Source organism: Lissotriton vulgaris, chromosome 2_1, assembly GCF_964263255.1.
Source record: "Lissotriton vulgaris chromosome 2_1, aLisVul1.2, whole genome shotgun sequence".
Classification (NCBI taxonomy): domain Eukaryota; kingdom Metazoa; phylum Chordata; class Amphibia; order Caudata; family Salamandridae; genus Lissotriton; species Lissotriton vulgaris.
In genome coordinates, this window is record NC_141687.1 from 404,620,202 (window position 1) to 404,643,573 (window position 23,372).

The following is a 23,372-nucleotide window of genomic DNA, read 5'->3' on the forward strand; positions in this document are numbered from 1 at the left end:
GGTGTAAGCTCTGCTGAGCTCTCAAAATCATCCCTAAAGAATAACGAATTTGGGAGCGAATCAAGTCCCCATCGAAACCCCCTTCTTTTGTTGGTAAAAGGTATCTTTGTACAAAAAGTAGTTTTGTTTGAGTGCTATTGCAAGTAGTTCAACAGTTAAGTCATTTGGTACTTTGGTGTTTCTCATATCGAGTAACGTCTTAATAGCAATATCATCTTGTTGTGGAACATTATTATTTAGAGATTCTATATCTAGTCACACCAACAGATTCATATTAGGATCAAAATCCAAGTCTTCAAAGATGCATATAAGGTCCATACTGTCTCTCATATAGGTATTTGTCAGGGGTACAATGTCCTTGATAAAGGGCAGGGCCGTTTCTGCCATTAGGCAAGACTAGGCAGCCGCCTAGGGCGGCAAACTGGGTAGGGCGGCAAAAAAAGCGGGCAGCAGCACTTGTGAGTGGAGTTCAAATGCACCTGCTTGTACATACTGCGCGCACCCTAACTAGTAGTGTGTGGAGCAGGCCGGCGGTACATACTACCAGTGAATGTGTGGGTCCCCAGGGCCGTCAATCTTGTAGCGTGTGATAGCGCTACCAATGACGGCCCTGGGCCTCATTTCTGGCCAAACCCTGAGTGGTGCTTCAGCAGCCAGTGACGGTGACGCGCACCACCCTTTCTCTCTAGGCGCGCAGGGGACGGACTGAGGCCAGGCAGCATGAGTCTGCAAACAGCCCATCCATGATCCTGGGTCTGTTCTACATCCCACATAGAGGAGCGCATGGACTCGTGGACATGACTTTCACCCGAGCACAGGTGAGTCACCACAGTCGGTGACAACAATGAGCGAAGTTATGTTACGAACGGGTGTAAAATATTTTGAAATCAATGTTGCTTGTAAAAGAGGCCTGTGAGTCTCCCAGCTCGTCCTCATGGCCCCAGAGACGTTCGCACAATAGGGTCGGCACTGAAGGGTAAACTTGTCTGTCCTCACTTTCCAGAGAAATCGAATCTTAGGTTTGTTTGTTGCAGCAGGCCCTGTCCAAAGATCATAAGATGGCAGTCATGGCCCCATGTCCAGGCCTCCTGCCGGTTAGGTTATGGAATCCCACTGTGCATGTGGGCGAGGCTAAAGGACACAGGAGAAGGGGTCAAGGAAGCCGCAAAGAGTGTGTGCCTTAACCCCTTCCATGCTCATGACGAGCTCAGCTCATCATGCAGTACAGTGCTCCTGTGCTCATGACGAGCTGTGCTTGTCATGAACAATGGGATTTAAGGGACACCCAGCACCGGGGGGAATTGCTATAGCATTGAAGGTGTTAAAGAAGAGCTGCGCGCGGTCCAGCAGTGCGTGGAACTGGGCCTGGTGTCAAGTCTAGAGAGCCACAGTATTTCACCACAGCCAGCCCTTGTACCTTGGTGAAGGGAAAGTAGAAGTCTGCACTGCCCTGCACTGAGAAGAAGAGATGTATAAAGGTGAGTGATTTGCAGTGGCGTTGCTAGAGGGTGACCAAATGTTGCCTGTGCCCCAGCCGTATTTGTCCTGGCCACCCCTAATAATGTACCCCCATAGCTGTTGAATGTACTGTAAAGCAACACAGAAAAAAACACGCACATTTTTTTTACATCGACCCTTCATTGCAAAGTAGTGTTTGATGCAATGCACAAGCCTACACATATAGCTAAAGATATATAAACATCCATACAAAGTCAGATTAAAACAGTGTAAGAAAATATACATACAGATATATTTGCAAGCACACACCCCCATTACAATTGTGCTTTGCAGATAGCCTTACCAGAGTTATCTGTGGTCCAATCTGGGTCCCGCTCAAAGTCCCTTCTAGAGACACCACCAGTGATTAGTTTCTCCTCAGCGCCGTCGTGGTGCCTTTTAAATGCGCTCCCAGCGCTGGGCACCCAGGGCCGTTTCTGCCATTAGGCAAGACTAGACAGCTGTCTAGGGCGGCAAACCGGGGAGGGTGGCAAAAAAAAAGCGTGAGTGGAGTTCAAGCGCACCTGCTTGTACATGCTGCGCGCACCCTAACTAGTGGTGTGTGGAGCAGGCCGGCGGTACACACTACCAGTGAATGTGTGGGTCCCCAGGGCCGTCAATCTTGTAGCGTGTGATAGCGCTACCAATGACGGCCATGGTCCTCATTTCTGGCCAATCCCCGAGTGGTGCTTCAGCAGCCAGTGACGGTGACGCGCACCACCCTTTCTCTCTAGGCGCGCAGGGGACAGACTGAGGCCAGGCAGCATGAGTCTGCAAACAGCCCATCCATGATCCAGGGTCTGTACTACATCCCACATAGAGGAGCGCGTGGACTCGTGGACATGACTTTCACCCGAGCACAGGTGAGTCACCACAGTCGGTGACAACAATGAGCGAAGTTATGTTACCAACGGGTGTAAAATATTTTGGATGTAATGTTGCTTGTAAAAGAGGCCCGTGAGTCTCCCAGCTCGTCCTCATGGCCCCAGAGACGTTCCCACAATAGGGTCGGCACTGAAGGGTAAACTTGTCTATCCTCACTTTCCAGAGAAATCGAATCTCAGGTTTGTTTGTTGCAGCAGGCCCTGTCCAAAGATCATAAGATGGCAGCCACGGCCCCATGTCCAGGCCTCCTGCCGGTGAGGTTATGGAATCCCACTGTGCATGTGGGCGAGGCTAAAGGACACAGGAGAAGGGGTCAAGGAAGCCGCAAAGAGTGTGTGCCTTAACCCCTTCCAGGCTCATGACGAGCTCAGCTCATCATGCAGTACAGTGCTCCTGTGCTCATGACAAGCTGAGCTTGTCATGAACAATGGGATTTAAGGGACACCCAGTACCGGGGGGGAATTGCTATAGCCCTACCAGATTTCTCTGTGGTTCAATATGGGTCCGGCTCGAAGTCCCTTCTAGAGACACCACCAGTGATTTGTTTCTCCTCAGCGCCGTCGTGGTGCCTTTTAAATGCGCTCCCACGCTGGGCACCTCTGCTGGCTCACAAGAGCGCATCGGCTTCGTACAGATGTTTACGAGGTTGACTAAGTACTATGGACTCTTGGGGTGCTTGCTGTGAATAACAGCAGGCATTCCCTTGGCTCTGACAGCAGGCCACCTCACCTCTATGCGCCATTATACGTCCATGAGATACAGGGCGTGCAATGCCTTTCTTTGCCTTTATGGTTCCAGTAAAAAGCTTTTGAGGCCCATATGATTTAAGTACTACTGCTCGGTGGCTGTCGAGTCCCTGGCAATAGCGAATAACATTGGTATAAATAATGCCTAATTTGATTTCCCAGGCTTCTGGAACAGGCTGCAATGTTTTCGAGAGGCTTGGTTCCCTAGGTTTCTAATAATGCCCGATTCGCCCTGAAGCGTTTCATTCTGAAAACTAAATGTATCACATCAGCAGATCTTCAATCCTTATCTACTGCAGGCCTGTAATGGGCCTCACACTGCCAGCACACTGGTATACAGCCTATGATAAGATAGTAATAAAAATGAATAGGTATCTTAACTGCTCATTTATGTCGAACCCCAGAATGGTTAGGCGTGCTGTAGCACCCCTAATTCCAGCACCTATGGGCTGGCCCTATTGTTAGAGTGGGCATTATTAAAGGGGTCATGGGCCTAGGAATGAAGGAGATTCCATAGTGAGCTGTGGTCTCAGGGTGGGTTACGTGACTGCCTTGCAGCCCCGCCCCTGCATCAGAAGGGACACATCCATAGCCCACATGTACGCGGGTGTCTTTGCATCAGCCACCCCACAAACGTGGTCAGGTGGTACTTTACAGGGCATACAGCAAAATAATGGGGCCCTCCAGGCGAATATGGTGGGGCCACCACAGAAACTCCCATATCCCATAAATATCCATAAGACTTAAGCTGAATTGAAGATGGAGCCTGGTTTCACTTGAGCTGCGCACAGTCCAGCTGCGCTTCCAGACCCCTGGTGCGTAACTGGGCCTTGTGTAAAGAGCGCTGCAGCGACTCAGCATTTTATCACAGCCCTCGTGCCTTGGAGAAGAAGATCCCCCCTTCCCTTCCCATGAGCTGCGCGCAGTCCATCAGTGCTTCCAGACACATCTCTGGTGTATGTGACTCTGCGCCTGGTGGTTCCTATATATTATTAACCCAAATCATGGCGACTTGGAGACAAAAAAATAGTAGAAGCATGACTTTGGAAAGACCAATTCAGTGGTACTTGAATATGCTTCCACCACTATTTAGCATATGTATATGTGTTGTTGATATGCATATATATTAATATATATATATATATATGTGTGTGATTCTAATGATAATTTTTACCCTGGTTGGGGGGGGGAATCCAGTATTTATGCCTCAGAGTTTCAGAGACCCCTCTGAGAGAGTCCACAGCGCAGAGGGATCCACAAACAGAGGAAGTGTGGGAATGATACCTCTTCCACTGGGATCACAGCCCACTGGACGTCGGACACTGTTTCTCCTTGTCTCCCCCGGTTCTGTTTTCCTTCACCCTCCGCCTCCTCTTTCATTCTTGGTCTAACCCCCCCCCACCCGCTCCTATCTGCTCTCCCCTGAATCTCTCTCCACTTATTTCCTTACATCTATGTTTTTAACTCTTGTAACTTCGCTCCAGTAACTCAAGAAACTTGTAAATATGCTCTGAAACAATGTTCGTCCTCATGTAAAGCCCTCTGATACCTCCGGGTCTAGCCAGCGCTATATAAAACTTTTCAAATAAATAAATACATTAATTAATTAATGATATTGAAAATCATGTATTTTTCTACTTTCTGTGGTATTTTTCCACTTGTTGTGGTATTTAGCAGTGGTTGTTTTTGAATGGATGTACGTAGCCTGGATGACGGGGGAGAGTGATGGTAGTAAAAGTGAGAGGGCGGCATTTTTAAATTCTCGCCTAGGGCGGCAAAAAACCTAGAAACGGCCCTGCGGGCACCTCTGGTGGCTCACAAGAGCGCATCGGCTTCGTACAGATGTTTATGAGGTCGACTAAGCACTCTGGACTCTTGGGGTGCTTGCTGTGAATAACAGCAGGCATTCCCTTGCCTCTGACAGCAGGCGACCTCACCTCTGTGCGCCATTATACGTCCATGAGATACGGGGCGTGCAATGCCTTTCTTTGCTTTTAGGGTTCCAGTAAAATCTTCTGAGGCCCATATGATAGAAGTACTACTGCTCGGTGGCTGTCGAGTCCCTGGCAATAGTGCATAGCATTGGTATAAATAATGCCTAATTTGAATTCCCAGGCTTCTGGAATAGGCTGCAATGTTTTTCGAGAGGCTTGGTTTCCAATAATGCCCGATTCGCCCTTAAGCGTTTCATTCTGAAAACTAAATGTGTCACATCAGCAGATCTTCAATCCTTATCTACTACAGGTCTGTAATGGGCCTCACACTGCCAGCACACTGGTATACAGCTTATGATAAGATAGAAATAAAAACTAATAGGTATCTTAACTGCTCATTTATGTCGAACCCCAGAATGGTTAGGCGTGCTGTAGCACCCCTACTTCCAGCACCTATGGGCTGGCCCTATTGTTAGAGTGGGCATTAATAAAGGGGTCATGGGCCTAGGAATGAAAGAGATGCCATAGTGAGCTGTGGTCTCAGGGTGGGTTACGTGACTGCCTTGCAGCCCCGCCCCTGCATCACAAGGGACCCATCCATAGCTCACATGTACGCAGGTGTCTTTGCATCAGCCACCCCACAAACTTGGTCAGGTGGTACTGTACAGGGCATACAGCAAAATAATGGGGACCTCCAGCCGAATATGGTGGGGACCACCACAGAAACTCCCATATCCCATAAATATCCATAAGACTTAAGCTGAATTGAAGATGGAGCCTGGCTTCACTTGAACTGCACACAGTCCAGCAGCGCTTCCAGACCTCTGGTGCGTAACTGGGCCTTGTGTCAAGAGCGCAGCAGCGACTCAGCATTTTATCACAGCCCCCGTGCCTTGGAGAAGAAGATCCCCCCTTCCCTTCCCATGAGCTGTGCGCAGTCCATCAGTGCTTCCAGACAGATCTCTGGTGTATGTGACTCTGCGCCTGGTGGTTCCTATATATTATTGACCCAAATCATGGCGACTTGGAGACAAAAAAATAGTAGAAGCATGACTTTGGAAAGACCAACTCAGTGGTACTTGAATATGCTTCCACCACTATTTAGCATATGTATATGTGTTGTTGATATGCATATATATTAATATATATATATATATGTTCGAGGCATATGGGCTGCAGATGGTACATTATGAATAGATCGCCATCTGGTGTTGGGCTCGGATGATTGCACTTTGTTTTTCTCTTGGAGAGTCTTTTGTATCTTGGTGACTCCTCCCTTAGTTGGTAGTGCGCATGGGCATCGGCTCCATCCTTAGATTGTTTTTTTCCGCCATCGGGTTCGGATGAAGATCGAGACGCTCCAGATCAACTTCAGAAGAAAGTGATTTTTCGGCGCGTATTCCCTTTCCAATTCGACGGTATTGTTATCGAACGCGTTCTTTTCCATTCCGACGCGTTACAAATTAAAAATAGAAGAGAAAAACTTGGATCTACGTCGAAGAACAGGAGACCTTTCTCGACGCAGTCAAGCCCGGAGTCCATGGAAAGGACTCCATTCAAAAAATGTCCATCGTGTGGTGCTAAGTTCCCACACAAGGACCTACACGAGGTGTGCAACCTCTGTCTATCGCCTGAACACGAATCCAGGGACTGCGAAGCCTGCGCAGCATTCTCCTCCAAGCTAACGATTAGAAATCGTCGAGCTCGAAGACACGAGGCTTCCAGAATGCAGGCGGAGGCAATCCCGGAGCTGTTCGGAGACGATCAAATCGAGGAAGAAGAGGACCAGTCGGGGTCGGAAGGGGACCAGTCGGAGGTTGAAGAACTCTTCGAGCAACAAACCGTGAGTGACGACGTCCCCTTACCGAAAAACAGACCCCGTGCGGTAACGACCCCGCCCTCGGGCCCGGTCAAACCACTGAAAAAAGTTTCCGACGCCCCGCCCTCGGGCCCGGCAACGAAACCGAAACTGAAACCGAAACACTCGGAATCCCACCATGTCGGATCCGAGAAAAGGGCGACATCGACTTCGGCACCGAGGCTACATACAAAGGAGAGCTCGGTATCGAAACATTCCATGTCGAAAAAGAAATATGATTTATCGCCCAAGAGACACTCGATACCCAAAAAGTCGGAATCGAGCAGACATTCGGTGTCGAAAACAGCAAGATCTGAAGATCAAAAACAAAAACAGCTCTCGGAACCAGGACCTTCGGTACCGATTCAAGAGCAACAAACAGATCCCAAACAAAAGATCTTGTTTATTGACCCACAAACTGGGAAAGTGGTCACGAAGAAGAGAAAGAGTGAACAGTCAGAAGATAAACCTCTTCCTTCAAAAAAGAGAACAATGGGGCCGAACATAACTCCTCCTGCTTCTCCTCGTCCTAGAGACACACCCTCTTCTCCTATTCCTCACAATAGGCCACATATTCCTACACCCTCCACACCAAGACCAGCTACACCTCAGTCAGATGTAGACAGTGATATAGGGGAGGGAGAACCTCAAGGGGATGACGAATCTATCCCAGATGAGGAAGATCCATGGGAAAATTACGATGTAGGGTCAGATGAGGACAACGACCCAGAGCTATATCCCTCAAAGCCTTCACCACCTGATGATAACACAGGTTTTGTGCAGCTCATTAATAGGGCAGCAAAATATCACAAACTAGATATGCACACAGAACCTCAGATAGAGGATTTCTTGTTAGAGACTCTACCTAGTGCACAGAGAACATCAGGTACTCTTCCTATGCTGAAGGGTCTTCTCACTCACACAGAGGAAATATTCGAAAACCCAGTGAGAGCCAGGGTGTTAAACCCAAGAATCGATAAAAAATACAAAGCGGCTCCAAAGGACCCAATATTTATTAGAGGGCATGTACCTCTAGATTCGCTGGTGGTCTCAAACGCTCGTAAAAGAGCAAACTCATTATCTACAGGAGAGGCTCCTCCACCAGATAAAGAGTCGAAGTTAATAGATGCATCAGGCAAAAGAGTAGCATCACAGGCAGCGAATAGCTGGCGTATAGCCAATACACAAGCACTACTCGCACGTTATGACAGGGCACATTACGATGAGTTAGAAAAACTTCTCACACATCTTCCAAAGGAACATCAGAAGAAGGCAGACCAATTAATACAGGAAGGTAAAATAATAACCAATACTTCCATTAAGTGTGCATTAGACGCAGCAGACACTGCAGCAAGGTCTATTAACACTAGTGTCATGCTAAGAAGGCACGCATGGCTTAGAATCTCAGGATTCAAACAAGAAGTACAAACAGCCCTACTGAACAAACCATTTGATCAAAAGACATTGTTTGGTTCAAGTACAGACGAGACATTAGAAAAGATGAAGAAAGATACGGAAACGGCTAAGTCAATGGGAGCATTGCAACAGCCAACGCACAGAGGTTCCTTTCGTAGATCCACCTATAGAGGGGGCTCAAAAAACACAGGAACAAATCAGCAATCCACATCTTTCACACCAACATCACCCAGAGGTAATTCAAGAGGTAGTTACAGAGGTAACAACAATAAGGGTAGAGGCCGCGGAAATAATAACAACCGCAACGCCTCAACACCAAAACAGTGACTTCATAGAACTCCCCCCAGACCACATAACACCGGTCGGGGGACGTCTATCACAGTTCCTACCTGTCTGGGAAAACATCACGTCAGACAAGTGGGTGAGACAAATTATCCAACATGGTTATTGCCTAGAACTCACAGCTACCCCACCAAACATCCCTCCCAAGCAGCGTCCAATGAGTCAGGATCATCTGACATTGTTAAGAGAAGAAGTGCTAGCACTTCTACAAAAGCATGCAATAGAGAAGGTCCCTAAAGATCAACAAGGAACAGGAGTATACTCTCTATACTTCCTGATCCCCAAAAAGGACGGGTCCCTACGACCAATATTAGACCTCAGACCTCTCAATGCTTACATAAATTCGGAGCATTTCCACATGGTCACGCTCCAACAAGTACTCCCTTTACTGAAGAAAGGGGACTTTCTTTCTACACTGGATCTAAAAGACGCTTACTTTCATATTCCAATTCACAAAGCCCACAGAAAGTACCTAAGGTTTGTGTTAGAAGGACAACACTACCAGTTCAAGGTCCTTCCGTTCGGTGTCACAACAGCACCGAGAGTTTTCACAAAATGCCTAGCTGTGGTGGCAGCACACCTAAGAAGACAACAAATACATGTCTTCCCATACTTGGACGATTGGCTAATAAAGGCCAAATCAAAGGAAGAATGTCTTCACAACACACAGAAGACAATTCAATTGCTGCACCACCTAGGGTTTACGGTGAACTACAAAAAATCACACCTGCAACCAAACCAGATCCAGCAATACCTGGGGGCTACAGTAGACACAGAAAAGGCAATAGCATACCCCAACCCAATCAGAGTACAGACAATGGTCGGGTTAATACAAAGATTTCAACCACAACACTCACTACCAGCACGAGTGTTTATGCAACTATTAGGCATGATGTCCTCTTGCATACTGCTAATACCACATGCCAGACTACAAATGCGCCCACTACAAGAGTGTCTAGCGACACAGTGGAATCAGGCTCAAGGTCAGATTACAGATCTGGTGTTGGTAAACGACCGGACGTATCGCTCTCTGAAGTGGTGGAACACAGAAAACATTTCCAAGGGACGGTCGTTCCTAGAGCCAATTCCACAAGTAATAATAACAGCGGACGCATCGCTCTCCGGATGGGGAGCGCATATGGACAAATACACAGTACAGGGGAAGTGGAGTGCGCAGCAAAAGAAACTGCACATCAACTACCTAGAACTATTAGCAATATTTCTAGCACTAAAAGCTTTCCAAATGCAAATAACAAACAAGGCAGTCCTGATCAGAACAGACAACATGACTGCAATGTATTATATTCAAAAACAGGGGGGGACACACTCTCTCCAACTGTCCAAACTAGCACAGGACATATGGAGATGGGCCATTCCTCAAAAGATCTACCTGTTATTGGAACACCTACCAGGAATTCAAAATCAAATAGCAGACATCCTAAGCAGACAGTCAGAACAAGTTCACGAATGGGAACTGCACGACCAAATACTACAGCCATTCTTCCAAAAATGGGGGCAACCAGAGATAGATCTGTTTGCAAATCATCAGAACGCAAAATGCAAGCAATTCGCATCCAGGTACCCACACCAAAGGTCCCAGGGCAATGCACTGTGGATAAATTGGTCCAACAAATTTGCTTACGCGTTCCCTCCTCTACCACTAATTCCATTACTGGTGAGAAAACTGCATCAACACTCAATGACAATGATACTAGTGGCACCCACGTGGGCAAGACAGCCGTGGTTCACCATGCTGCTACAACTCTCACAAGTACCACATCAAAAGCTAAGGTTATTACCCATGCATCTTACACAGAACCATGGAGAAATAATGCACCCAGATCCCAAACAACTGAACCTAGCGATCTGGCTCCTGAGGTCATAGAGTTTGGGTATTTAGATTTACCACCAGAATGCATGGAAATCATTAAACAGGCAAGACGTCCTACCACCAGAGCATGCTACGCAGCAAAATGGAAGAGGTTTGCTATACACTGTAACAGTAAGCACATCAACCCTCTGGACGCATCCACTAAACAAATCATTTGCTATTTATTACACTTACAGCAATGTAACCTAGCATATACCTCTATCAGGGTTCATCTAGCAGCCATAGCGGCGTACCTACAAAACAGACAACACCTGTCACTGTTTAAAGTACCAGCAATTAAAGCTTTCATGGAAGGACTCAAAAGAGTCATACCACCAAGAAGACCACCTTCCCCAGTCTGGAATCTCAACATAGTGCTTACCAGACTAATGGGGCCACCATTTGAACCTATGCATAGGTGTGAAATACAATTCCTCACATGGAAGGTAGCCTTCCTCATAGCTATCACGTCACTTAGAAGAGTAAGTGAACTGCAGGCTTTTACGATTCAAGAACCATTTATGCAGCTACACCAAAATAAAGTGGTTCTTAGAACAAACCCAAAATTCTTACCAAAGGTTATTTCAGCATTCCACATCAATCAGTCAGTGGAATTACCGGTTTTCTTTCCAAAACCACAAACAGTAGCGGAAAGAGCCCTACATACACTGGATGTTAGGAGGGCCATATTGTACTATATAGAAAGAACACAAACTTTCAGAAAGACAAAAAAGCTATTTGTTGCGTTTTCTCCCACACATAAAGGCAATCCCATCTCCAAAGCGGGCATTGCCAGATGGATTGTAAAATGCATTCAAATATGCTACTTAAAGGCAAAGAGAACATTAACTGTTCCTCCTAGAGCTCACTCTACACGTAAACTAGGAGCATCTATGGCATTTCTGGGAAACATTCCACTAGATGACATATGCAAAGCAGCTACCTGGGTTACACCGCACACCTTCACAAAACACTATTGTGTAGATGTGCACACAACACAACAAGCTAGAGTGGGACAAGCAGTATTAAAAACATTGTTTCAGACAGTTGCAACAGACACGGGCGACCACCGCTAGGGAGAGAACTGCTGTATAGTCTATTCATAATGTACCATCTGCAGCCCATATGCCTCGAACGGAATATGCTACTTACCAGTATGCATCTGTTCTTGGCATAGAGGGCTGCAGAGTGGTACATGCCCTCCCAGCCTCCCCGGAAACCTGTGTCTGTTCCAACATTATCTTATTTAGATACACTTACATGGGCACTCTTATCTGTATTCTACTATACTACTCCATCTAACCCTACTATGGCAAAACAATCTAAGGATGGAGCCGATGCCCATGCGCACTACCAACTAAGGGAGGAGTCACCAAGATACAAAAGACTCTCCAAGAGAAAAACAAAGTGCAATCATCCGAGCCCAACACCAGATGGCGATCTATTCATAATGTACCACTCTGCAGCCCTCTATGCCAAGAACAGATGCATACTGGTAAGTAGCATATTCCATATATATATATATATATATATATATATATATATATATATATATATATATATATATATATATGTGATTCTAAATGATAATTTTTACCCTTGTTGGGGAGGGATCCAGTATTTATGCCCTAGAGTTTCAGAGACCCCTCTAAGAGAGTCAACAGCGCAGAGGGAACCACAAACAGAGGAAGTGTGGGAATGATACCTCTTCCACCGGGATCACAGCCCACTGGACGTCGGACACTGTTTCTCCTTGTCTCCTGGTTCTGTTTTCCTTCACCCTCCGCCTCCTCTTTCCCTCTCTCTTTCTTGGTCTACCCCCCCCCCCCCCGCTCCTATCTACTCTCCCCTGAATTTCTCTCTACTTATTTCCTTACATCTATGTTTTTAACTCTTGTAACTTCGCTCCAGTAACTCAAGAAACTTGTAAATATGCTCTGAAACAATGTTCGTCCTCATGTAAAGCCCTCTGATATCTCCGGGTCCAGCCAGCGCTATATAAAACTTTTCAAAAAAATAAATACATTAAATAATTAATGATATTGAAAATCATGTATTTTTCTACTTTCTGTGGAATTTTTCCACTTGTTGTGGTATTTAGCAGTGGTTGTTTTTGAATGGATGTAAGTAGCCTGGATGACGGGGGGAGTGATGGTAGTAAAAGTGAGAGGGCTGCATTTTTAAATTCTCGCCTAGGGCGTCAAAACACCTAGAAACGGCCCTGATAAAGGGATACATATATTTGCCCAGGACTCCAAAATAGACCCACAGTTGGGCGGCCCGGAGGATCAGTGCTTTGTTGTGAATTTTAGACAAATGTGTAGAGTACCAATGTTCTTGGAGTGTTGTTATTAAGAAACAGGTATTTCTTCTTTGAAATGATAGCTTATTCTGGTGATGTTTTGGTAGTCTTTTGAATGAGATCACATGTTTGTTTTAAGAGGACAGTAGGGAACAATAATGGAATAATGGAAAGGTGACACATTGTTTCAGAATGATATTTGGTTTGGTCCATTATAACAATGATAGATGGTGGCCGTGCACTGCACTTGTTATGAACAAATTTAGGGCGTGAGTCGTGCTCCTATGGATTATTCCCCGCTCGGGAGTATATATAATGAGAAAGGATTGCGCTGGCACTGTAAGTGCAAGTGTCTCCTAGGGCACTGACTGATGTGTGCTGAATTCACCAGCATTATTGTAATCAATAAAGTTTTCAACAAAGTCTGTTTTCTTTTTCAATTTTCGTAAGTATTTTATTCATACTCCTAAAGATTGTCTTTTGCAAATGTTGACGATTTTTTCAACCATGAATCGTATATATCCAACGAGTATATTTTTTACATCCGACTTATTTTTCAAATGTATGCAAAATACATTCCAATGCATTTCGGCCAAAGGGCCTACATCAGGGAAATCTGTGAAACAAAGGTTGTATCCATCACTGTATTGTAAATATAAATGTTGTTCAATTAACAGTATGATGAAAAAAAAACAACAATAGAGCTTGTTTCTAACTGTAACATAATCAAAGACATAAATATGAAGACAACTAAACACTCACATTCGTTTAATTGCTATTACCTCGGTCTCCTGTCATAGCTCATAATGGTAATCTTAAGTTAGATGTAACCCATAGTTGATACATTTTACGCGCTGAGTTGTTACATAATCCCTGCGGGTTGTACGGTTCTACCGCCTGTTAGCCTTCTGTTATGTGAACCCAGTTATCCGTTTGCCGAGAACGGCATATGCACAAAGTGGATTGTTGTCGCGTTTACTAAAGAAAACGCCCAGGTTGCTTGTTTAATGCGCTCGCGTATTAAAATGCACGCGCTTAAGGGTAGCTTTAACATAAGAGGTTTTACGCTCAAAGGGAATGCTTACCGGAGATACGTTGTTCTAAATGTTCAATCCGCTGTGTGAACGGCTGCTCTCACCGCGGCAAAGTCGGCGTGTGACACATATGGGATGTGTTTAGTTTAAAGTTACGCGCGCCTTCATTAAAGGGCCAGGCTGCCGAGATTTAAAGGGCCCAGAGAGTTAAGTTAAAGTGAAAGGAGCTATACAGGAAGCTGTGTTAACTCAATGTGTCTATGTAAGTTACCTAATTAAACATAAAATCAAAAAATTTGACTATTGTCCTGACAATTCAAGATATTTGTAAAATATCGGTCTAATGCACAGCACCAAAGCAGTAATTAATACGTGGTATGAAAATGAATTACAAATAGCAACTGAATTCTCTCCGTTCATTAATCCCATGTGGGTGTAGAGTCTGTAAGTGGTATATCCAGTGGTTCTCACGTTTTAACAAGGCTTTTCTGTTATCGGTTTCTTCATTTCTTTCCACTACTTCCAAAATGCAAGCTTTGATTTGGTTAATTTGGTGGTTGTGCTCAATGAAATGGGTGGCGACTGCTGATTTTAACACTTTAGTTCTTATGTTACTTTTATGTTCGGTTAACCTTGTTTTGAATTTGCGTTCTGTCTGTCCAACATAGGCTTTGCCACATGGGCATTTCATCATGTACACAATATTTTTGGTGTCACACGTACCATTGACTTGTAACTTGATTTTATTCCCTCTCATGGGATGGGTGATGGTATTACCTTCCATGATATTGTTGCAATTGCTGCAGTTTGAACTTTATATGAAGTTTCATAACTGTAGGTTTCTTGATGATTTCTCCTATATTTTTTGCTCTGGAAAATGCAAATAGTGGTTCATCAATGAAAATGTTGTTGAAATCTGGTTCAGTTTGTAGTATTCGCCAATGTTTCTTAATGATTTTCTTGAACTGTGGGCTAACTGTAGAAAATTTACTTACACATGTAGTTTTATTTGCCTTTTTGGTTTTTTGCGAAGAAAGTAGTGTTTTTCTGTCTTTAGATTGTGCTCTTTTTAGAGCTCCCTGTAGCACCTCATTTGGATATCCTCTTTTTTTGAATTTGTTTAACATGATTTGAGATTGCGCCTTTGATTCTTCAGGGTCTGAGACGATTCTTTTCACTCGGAGGAGTTGTGAATATGAGATTAATGAACGGACAGAATTCAGTTGCTATTTGTAATTCATTTTCATACCACGTATTAATTACTGCTTTGGTGCTGTGCATTAGACCGATATTTTACAAATATCTTGAATTGTCAGGACAATAGTCACATTTTTTGATTTTATGTTTAATTAGGTAACTTACATAGACACATTGAGTTAACACAGCTTCCTGTATAGCTCCTTTCACTTTAACTTAACTCTCTGGGCCCTTTAAATCTCGGCAGCCTGGCCCTTTAATGAAGGCGCGCGTAACTTTAAACTAAACACATCCCATATGTGTCACACGCCGACTTTGCCGCGGTGAGAGCAGCCGTTCACACAGCGGATTGAACTTTTAGAACAACGTATCTCCGGTAAACATTCCCTTTGAGCGTAAAACCTCTTATGTTAAAGCTACCCTTAAGCGCGTGCATTTTAATACGCGAGCGCATTAAACAAGCAACCTGGGCGTTTTCTTTAGTAAACGCGACAACAATCCACTTTGTGCATATGCCGTTCTCGGCAAACGGATAACTGGGTTCACATAACAGAAGGCTAACAGGCGGTAGAACCGGACAACCCGCAGGGATTATGTAACAACTCAGCGCGTAAAATGTATCAACTATGGGTTACATCTAATTTAAGATTACCATTATGAGCTATGACAGGAGACCGAGGTAATAGCAATTAAAACTAATGTGAGTGTTTAGTTGTCTTCATATTTATGTCTTTGATTATGTTACAGTTAGAAACAAGCTCTATTGTTTTTTTTTTTTCATCATACTGTTAATTGAACAACATTTATATTTACAATACAGTGATGAATACAACCTTTGTTTCACAGATTTCCCTGATGAAGGCCCTTTGGCCGAAATGCATTGGAATGTATTTTGCATACATTTGAAAAATAAGTCGGATGTAAAAAATATACTCGTTGGATATATATGATTCATGGTTGAAAAAATCGTCAACATTTGCAAAAGACAATCTTTAGGAGTATGAATAAAATACTTACGAAAATTGAAAAAGAAAACAGACTTTGTTGAAAACTTTATTGATTACAATATTGCTGGTGAATCCAGCACACATCAGTCAGTGCCCTAGGAGACACTTGCACTTACAGTGCCAGCGCAATCCTTTCCCATTATAACAATGCCCAACCCTTATCCACTGGCTTGATAATCAGTTCATGATTATTTGTGAGGCTGAGTAGGGCATGTTTTCTTTTTTCTTGTAAAGAAAGATTGTAAGGTACATACTGTGTGAATGTGTAAATTGTGTTATCTCCCTCTACCATTGCGCACTAACGTATAATCAGCAGTGACGGGTGCAATGCGTAGCATGTATTTTTTATCCTTGCTTCTCTCACCTTTTTAACTCCTGGGTGTTGCGCTAAGTTTTTGTACACAGATTCTTCGGGCATAGGGGTGCTGCGCTGCATTTTGATGGAAGATTTATTCCTCAGCAGGTACTGTTTTCATTTAGTTTTTTTTGGGCTTGCTCTACTCTTATACTTCGCTATCAAAGATTACGGGCTCACTCTGGCCCCTTGTTTTTTCCACTTTTAGGCTTAGTTCTCAGTGACTGGCCAATTCCAGGCTCAGTCTCTATTCCTTTTCAAGCAGAATGCCTTTTAATGATTGTACACTTTTTTTTTTAGACCAACTGACCTTACAATTTGTTTCCTTTTTCATACAACCCCAGTATCGAACTAACGGGTACCGGTGATACAGCCTTTTTTCATCCCTTACCATATTTTGTGTTTAGGTGGAATAAAATATTAATTGTTTTCTTAGACTCTTCTTTTTTTATGCAGCAATCTAAATTTTTGGTGTTTCTTTAATGTTTTGTCCTGATGATGACCTAGTGAATTATGAAAGGTTGAAATGCAGCCGACATTATATAGGCTGAAAAAGATGTGGATTACTGAACACATATATGAGCAATGGAATTATTATAAATTGTTAACTTTTGCAAGCACAATATTGAATTTCTATTTATTTGAGCCCTTTTTGGCTTCTTTTGCCTCCCATTGCCTCCCATTCTGAGGCACCTGTACAATCCTAAGCACGTTATGCACACTCCACACTTTGACCACTTTTCACTTTAAATGTATCTTTGATGCTGCTTAAATGTTCATTGTTACACCTAACTAAATATATCAAATTTCTTTTATTTATATTTTTTGGCCATATCTTTCTTTTTGATTGCTATGTGGCAATAAACAATACATTTTTATAGTATTTGATTTATGAATGGTACCTTTAGGACATAGTTGATTAAATTAATTCCTGTCGGAACAATCCAGCATTCTGGCAAAGGTGCCGCAAAGACAGTCCTCCTAGACAGAGAAGGACGAGGGGTGTTTCTCTTGGTACATCTTGTGCCCTAAAAAAGGCAGAGGACTCATGCCGTTACTATACCTCACATTTCTGAGCACCTACCGATAAAAGGGCAAGTTCAATATGTTAATTCTGGCCCATGTTCTTTCCACCCTGTATCCCGGGGACTGGATGGTGTCATTGGACCTGCTGGATGCTTACTTTCATGTGCCTGTCCTACAGGCCCATAGAACATTCCTTCAAGTTGTGGTGGGGTCGGAACACTTTCATCGTACCTTCCTTCTCTTCAGCCTCATCTCAGCACACTGGGAGTTTACGAAGGTGATGGCGGTGGTTGCGTTTGTGGCCCATCGTGGCATGTCAGGGATACATATATTCCCATACCTCGATGACTGACAGTCATGGATCACCTGGAGATAACTGTTACCCTCCTGTTATCTATCAATGAGCAAAAACCACACCTATATTTCATACAGATGATTTCCTTCATTATAGACATGAGACCATCATAGACATGGTGGTATTGAAGGCCTTTTCACACCCTGAATGAGTCTGAGTAATTTGGTTTGATCCAAATGTTTCAGGCTCACTCCTCGGTGCTGGTGCAGATGATTAGTTTTCCTGGCCTCCTGCATATTTCTGGTCTCTTGTGCTCAATGTCACATGCAGGCTCTGCCGTAGAACATCTTCCTGTTGTGAATGCATTACTGGGGTTGCCTTTAGAACAACATATGTATCTTTGAAGAGGCATTCCCTGGACCTTCGGTGGTGGCAGTTGAACACCAACCTTACCTACGCTATCCATTGAACACAATAATAACAAATGCAACATATATGGGCTGGGGTGGGCACCGGGGAGAGCCGGAGATCAGGGTCCTTTTGGTGCTCAAAAGAGCAGAGGCACTAAATCAAATGTCTAGGGCTTCATGCTATTCGGTAGGCTCTGAAGGCCTAGCTCCTGTCCATCAATAAACTGCCATATGGTAATGCAAAAGCCGGACGGTGTGGGGGTCGAGGATCCTGTGCCAGAACTCTGAAGGTGGCTCGTTTTCTAAGGGATCTCTTACACCCAATCATTTGTCTGTCTCACTAAATGCCAGGGCAGACAAACTCAGCAGACTTCATCTGGCAGACCATGAATGGCATCTACATCCAGAGGTTGTACAAAGTTTCATCTCCTGCGGTTTGTGCCTTTAGTCGATTTTTTTTCGCCACTGCAAAAGAATGCAAGTCTTAATATTACTGCACGAAAGACTTTCCACCTCCAGCTTCCCTGTGAGATGCTTCAGAGATGCATTCTGTCTGCATTCAAATCCTGGTTCCTGTGTGCCTTCCCAGCTCTTACCCTTCTGGCCTGAATTGTCAAGAAGGTCAGAAGGAATCAATTTTAATTTATCCTAATAGCAGTGTTTGTAAAAGAAAGAGTGCTAGCCCCCAGAGCTCTGTTCAGATGCCCGCAGCCGGTGCAACTAAATGTTGGTGCACCAAATACCAAGGCTAGTGGTGTTAAATACACCACCACGCACTCCCTACTCCTTTATCTCATACTTGCTGTTTCCTCACTGTGTGATGTTTTTTCCAGTCTTTATTTTCCTTTATCTTTCCGATTTCTGTAGTTTTCCCTCCTTTGCCCACAATAATTATCTGATGTAGAAAAATAAATGCTGGGCGACAAAAGTGCTGGTGACCCCCACCGGCTCAACTTAAGCACTGCTGAATAGTCCCAGATAGGGCTAGGCAAAGTCTATTACTCTGACCTGCTGAAAGTGAGCGTTGGCCCTCCAGGCCTTCTACCTCTTCAGGCAACTGGGCAATGTGCTGCATCCTCATCTTTACAAACTATACCTCCAAGCATAGAGGTTGAGTGGCACCAACATAGGGGGTTTGACCTGCTGGCAGAAACATTGGATGGTAACCTTGCAACTTGCAGGCAGTCTAGTAAATGTATTATTCCGGTCATTTGGTGAAGTTCATGACATGGTGCTGAGACTGCCAGGTTGACCCTCCCCAAACAAAGGAGTGTGGCGTTCTGTTTGTTCCATTGCTAACCCTGCAAGGCTTTCGTGTGGCCACCGTTAAAGATTATTTGTTGGCCCTTTTGGCCTTTCTACATTTGCCCTGCCAACCATAATTATTTAGATCACCTGTTATGATGTGTTTCTGAAAAAAGGGGTTACAAATATAAGTTTCCTCCTGCACCCGCTATTATGCCTCACTGGGAGCTTAATTTGGTCCTCATGTTCTTTATTTGCATAACCCACCAGCATATGCACAGTTGCTCAGTGAGCTTGCTGATCTTTGACAGTATTCCTCATTCCGTGTCAGTGAGCAGCAGGCTCTGTCAGGGGCGTCCACAAACCACCTTCTTCCTTAATAAATTGGTGTTGCAAAGTTTTGCTTCCTTTCAGGTGGGACAGTCCTAGCCCTTCGAAGAAGGAGCAGAGGCTTCCCTGATTGGACCCAAAAAGACCCCTTGACTTTTACATTGGCTTTAAAGGTGCTAAGGAGGGAAAGGCAGTTCAGTAGCAAACCTTGCCTAGGTGGCTTATGCTGTACATAAAAGCTGCTCTGCCCTGGTCAAGAAGTTGCCTGTGAGGGGTTTCCGGCTCATTCGACCAGAGCCAAGGTTACAACTACGGCGTTGACTGGAGGTGTTCCGATGTTGGACACCTGCCATTCTGACCCATGAATGTCTGTATACACATTCACCAGGCATTATGTTTTTGGACAATCATGTCTTCAGGCAAGGCCATTTTGCTTTCTCAGTCCTGAAGGACTTCCTGGTGTAACTCCACGACTCAGACGCTCCATCCTTACGGTGATACTGCTTTGAAATCTATTCAAAAGGTGTAGAATCTGTGGTTACTAGTATCCAACAGAAGAACAATTTGCTTATCACAGATAATGCTCTTTTTGGTGGATACTCCGTGTAACTGCAGAATCCTCACCACCCTCCCTCCTCCCAGCTTTGTAGAGTGGACTTTTAAAGTTCCAGAAAGGAACCAAGTTAGATTTCTCACACTATCATTCTAGCAATCTGTCACGGCCTGTCCACGTCTGAGAGTGCAGAAGAATTTAAAAGAAAAACTCAAGTCAGAGCTTAGGGGTGACCTCTATATACAGCTCTGCACCGTCACCGCAGATGAATTGTGAGGCTACTACAAAGTCTGATGGTACCACCTACTGGCACACAGGAACAGTGGCAACAAAGGTTTTGTATCCAGGGTGGCTCTTGGGGGAGAGGGGTAAGTTGGGGTTTCAATAGATGAGAGGGATGCGCTAATATGGAGAATCCATGAGAAAGAGCTTCAACAAAGTATGTAACTTGTTCATCTGGATTACTTTATTATTTGAACATTTTCCTATTCTTTCTTTTCAGGGAATCAGCAATGACATTCCTATAGTCAAGGCTCTTATTCCGAAGAGCCAGTCACGTTCTTTCATGTCACAAGGGAATCCAGAAATACTGGTAAGTTAATCATCTGAAACTTTTTTAATCTATTCAACTCTTTCTGAGCCTTAAACACATAGGAATTGAGTGATAATAAGTGCTTAATAAATATGTAAACCTGTAGTATTATATTTTTTGTCCTCTTTCCGATGCCAGCAGCAACTGTAATTATAGGAAGTGTATGTTTACAGCCTGCACATTGTACGTTCACTCACTCTGCACTATCATGTAATTTAGTAACAGGTTCAGAATTTTTCCACTAGTTTTTCTTAAGGCCTCTTTATGTTTTGTTTTAGCTATGTATCGAATGACTTGTGGTCCTGTGACCCTGCTCGCTGGCAGGTCGCTCCCCACGTTACCACACGGCTGCCAGCTGCTTTGTGACTGACTCTTGTGCTGCTCACTTCTGCTCCCGCTGCCTGGTTCCCTACACCCTAATCTGTGTCACTGTTCTTTTTTCTTTCTCAGGTTTCCTCCGCCAGTGCCCTCCGGCTGATGCCCGCCTTTCCCCGCCGTTACTACTTCTCCCGCCGCTGCGTCCCTGCGGCCCCGCCCCCTGCTTTCCCATTGGCCACCCTGCTCCCGCCTCCCAGCTGCTCCTCCCTCCCTCTCCCACTCTTATGGAGGCCGCGCAGTGGTGAAGGAGTGACCTCCTACCCTGCTCGCAGGCAGGTCGCTCCCTACGCCACCACACAACTGCCAGCTGCTTCGTGACTGACTCTTGTGCTGCTCACTTCTGCTCCCACTGCCTGGTTCCCTACACCCTAATCTGTGTCATGGTTCTTTTTTTCTTTAACAGGTTTCCTCCGCCGGTGCCCTCCGGCTGCTGCCCGCCTTTTCCCGCCACTACCACTCCTCCCACTGGCCCGCCCACCTGCTTTCCCATTGGCCACCCCGCTTCCCAGCTGCTCCTCCCTCCCTCTCCCACTCTTATGGAGGCCGCACAGCGGGCGCCCAGTGGGCTCACCGCTGGTGCGCCGAAGGCCCGCCAAAGGAGAGCCCGTCTGCGCCAGTACGCGCCTGGACCGCGCCCGGACCGCCAGAACCCCTGGACCCCGCGACTGCCACAACACCAAACTACACTACAACGCCAGCACCCTCTATGCACTCACCGCTGGCCGAAACCAAACCTGCTTCCAGGCCGCCCCGAAACGGACCCACGGACCTTTCTCCTGGCACACCTGCAGCTTCACCTGCGACAGAGCCACCTAACCTCCAAGGACTGGACCCAACCACCTCCGCTGCATACTCGTCAATACCCGCTACGCACGCAAGCACGCCGTGGAGCTCTGGGATCTGCTCGACACGACCGCCCCAGACGTGGCCTTCCTAACCGAGACCTGGTGGAACGACTCCTCGGCGTCCGACATCGCCATAGCCACACCGGACGGCTACAAGATCACCCGCAGGGAACGCGCCAACGAAATTGGAGGAGGAAAAGCCATCGTCCACAAGTCCACCCTCAAGGTCGCCACCCACGCAGACGACACCCTCAACACCGCCGAACACCTGCACTTCCGTATCTACACCAACCCCATTACCACCCTCAGAGGAACACTCATATATAGACCCCCTGGACCCCGAGCTCAGTTCAGCGACTCCATCGCCGACCTCGCCAGCACCCACGCACTCGCCTCCACGGACTACATCCTCCTCAGGGACCTGAACTTCCACCTCGAGAACAACAACGACGCCAACTCCGCCACCCTGATTGACAACCTCGGCCTCGTCACCACACCCACCCACGCCGGACCCCGTCTTCTCCACAGGCACCCATGTCGCCTTCGACCGCACAACCGAACTCCACTGGAGCGACCACCGCTGCATCCATTTCACCTTCAAGAAACCAACCATGCACCACCGCACCCAACAGCTACCTCACCGCTGCTGGAGCAAAGTCACCAAAGACCAACTGAGCACCACCCTCGCCCAGAACCCACCCACCGACCCCACCAACCCAGACACCACAGCCCGCAACCTCGGACAGTGGATCGACGAATGCACCAACACCCTCGCCCCACTCAAGAAACCCTCCAACAGCTACACCAGCAAGAGAGCCACCTGGTTCACCAACGAGCTTCAGAACTCCAAACGCCCATGCCGGAAACAGGGGAAGACATGGCTCCACGAACGTACAACGGGTAAGTAGCGCACTTTACAAGTACTCTGATTGACTGCCCACTCCAATAACTTTGCAAGGAGGACAAAACTTAGTCATGGAGATGAATCCTCAAGACTTTGCCATCACATATTGTGTTTGATGCTTGAAAAGTAATCTCCAGTTGGAGCTGCCAAGTCTTGTGAGAATGAATCTCTATGTAGAGTGAGTGGGAGGTGGATATGCAAAATGCACCCTTCAAATTTTGCTCATCCTATAATATTGCAAGGACTGCCATGAGGACCTCAATCTCTGTTTTTCCAGAGCTGAATATACTGGTAAGGCATGTAAAACCTATTGATGTCAAAATTAAATTTGACTTGGAAAGAAATGCATTA

General features: G+C 45.5%; 1 protein-coding gene across 2 annotated transcripts in view; it reads left to right on the forward strand.

Annotated features, from left to right (window-relative positions):
• The window catches only part of NBEAL1 (neurobeachin like 1), a 916,399-nt gene that overhangs the window by 749,660 nt on the left and 143,367 nt on the right, over nt 1-23,372 (forward strand). For both annotated transcript variants that reach the window (XM_086955272.1, XM_086955273.1), the window contains one exon: nt 20,805-20,894. In XM_086955272.1, coding sequence (XP_086811398.1) covers nt 20,805-20,894 — 90 coding nt within the window. The remainder of the gene's footprint in view (nt 1-20,804; nt 20,895-23,372) is intronic.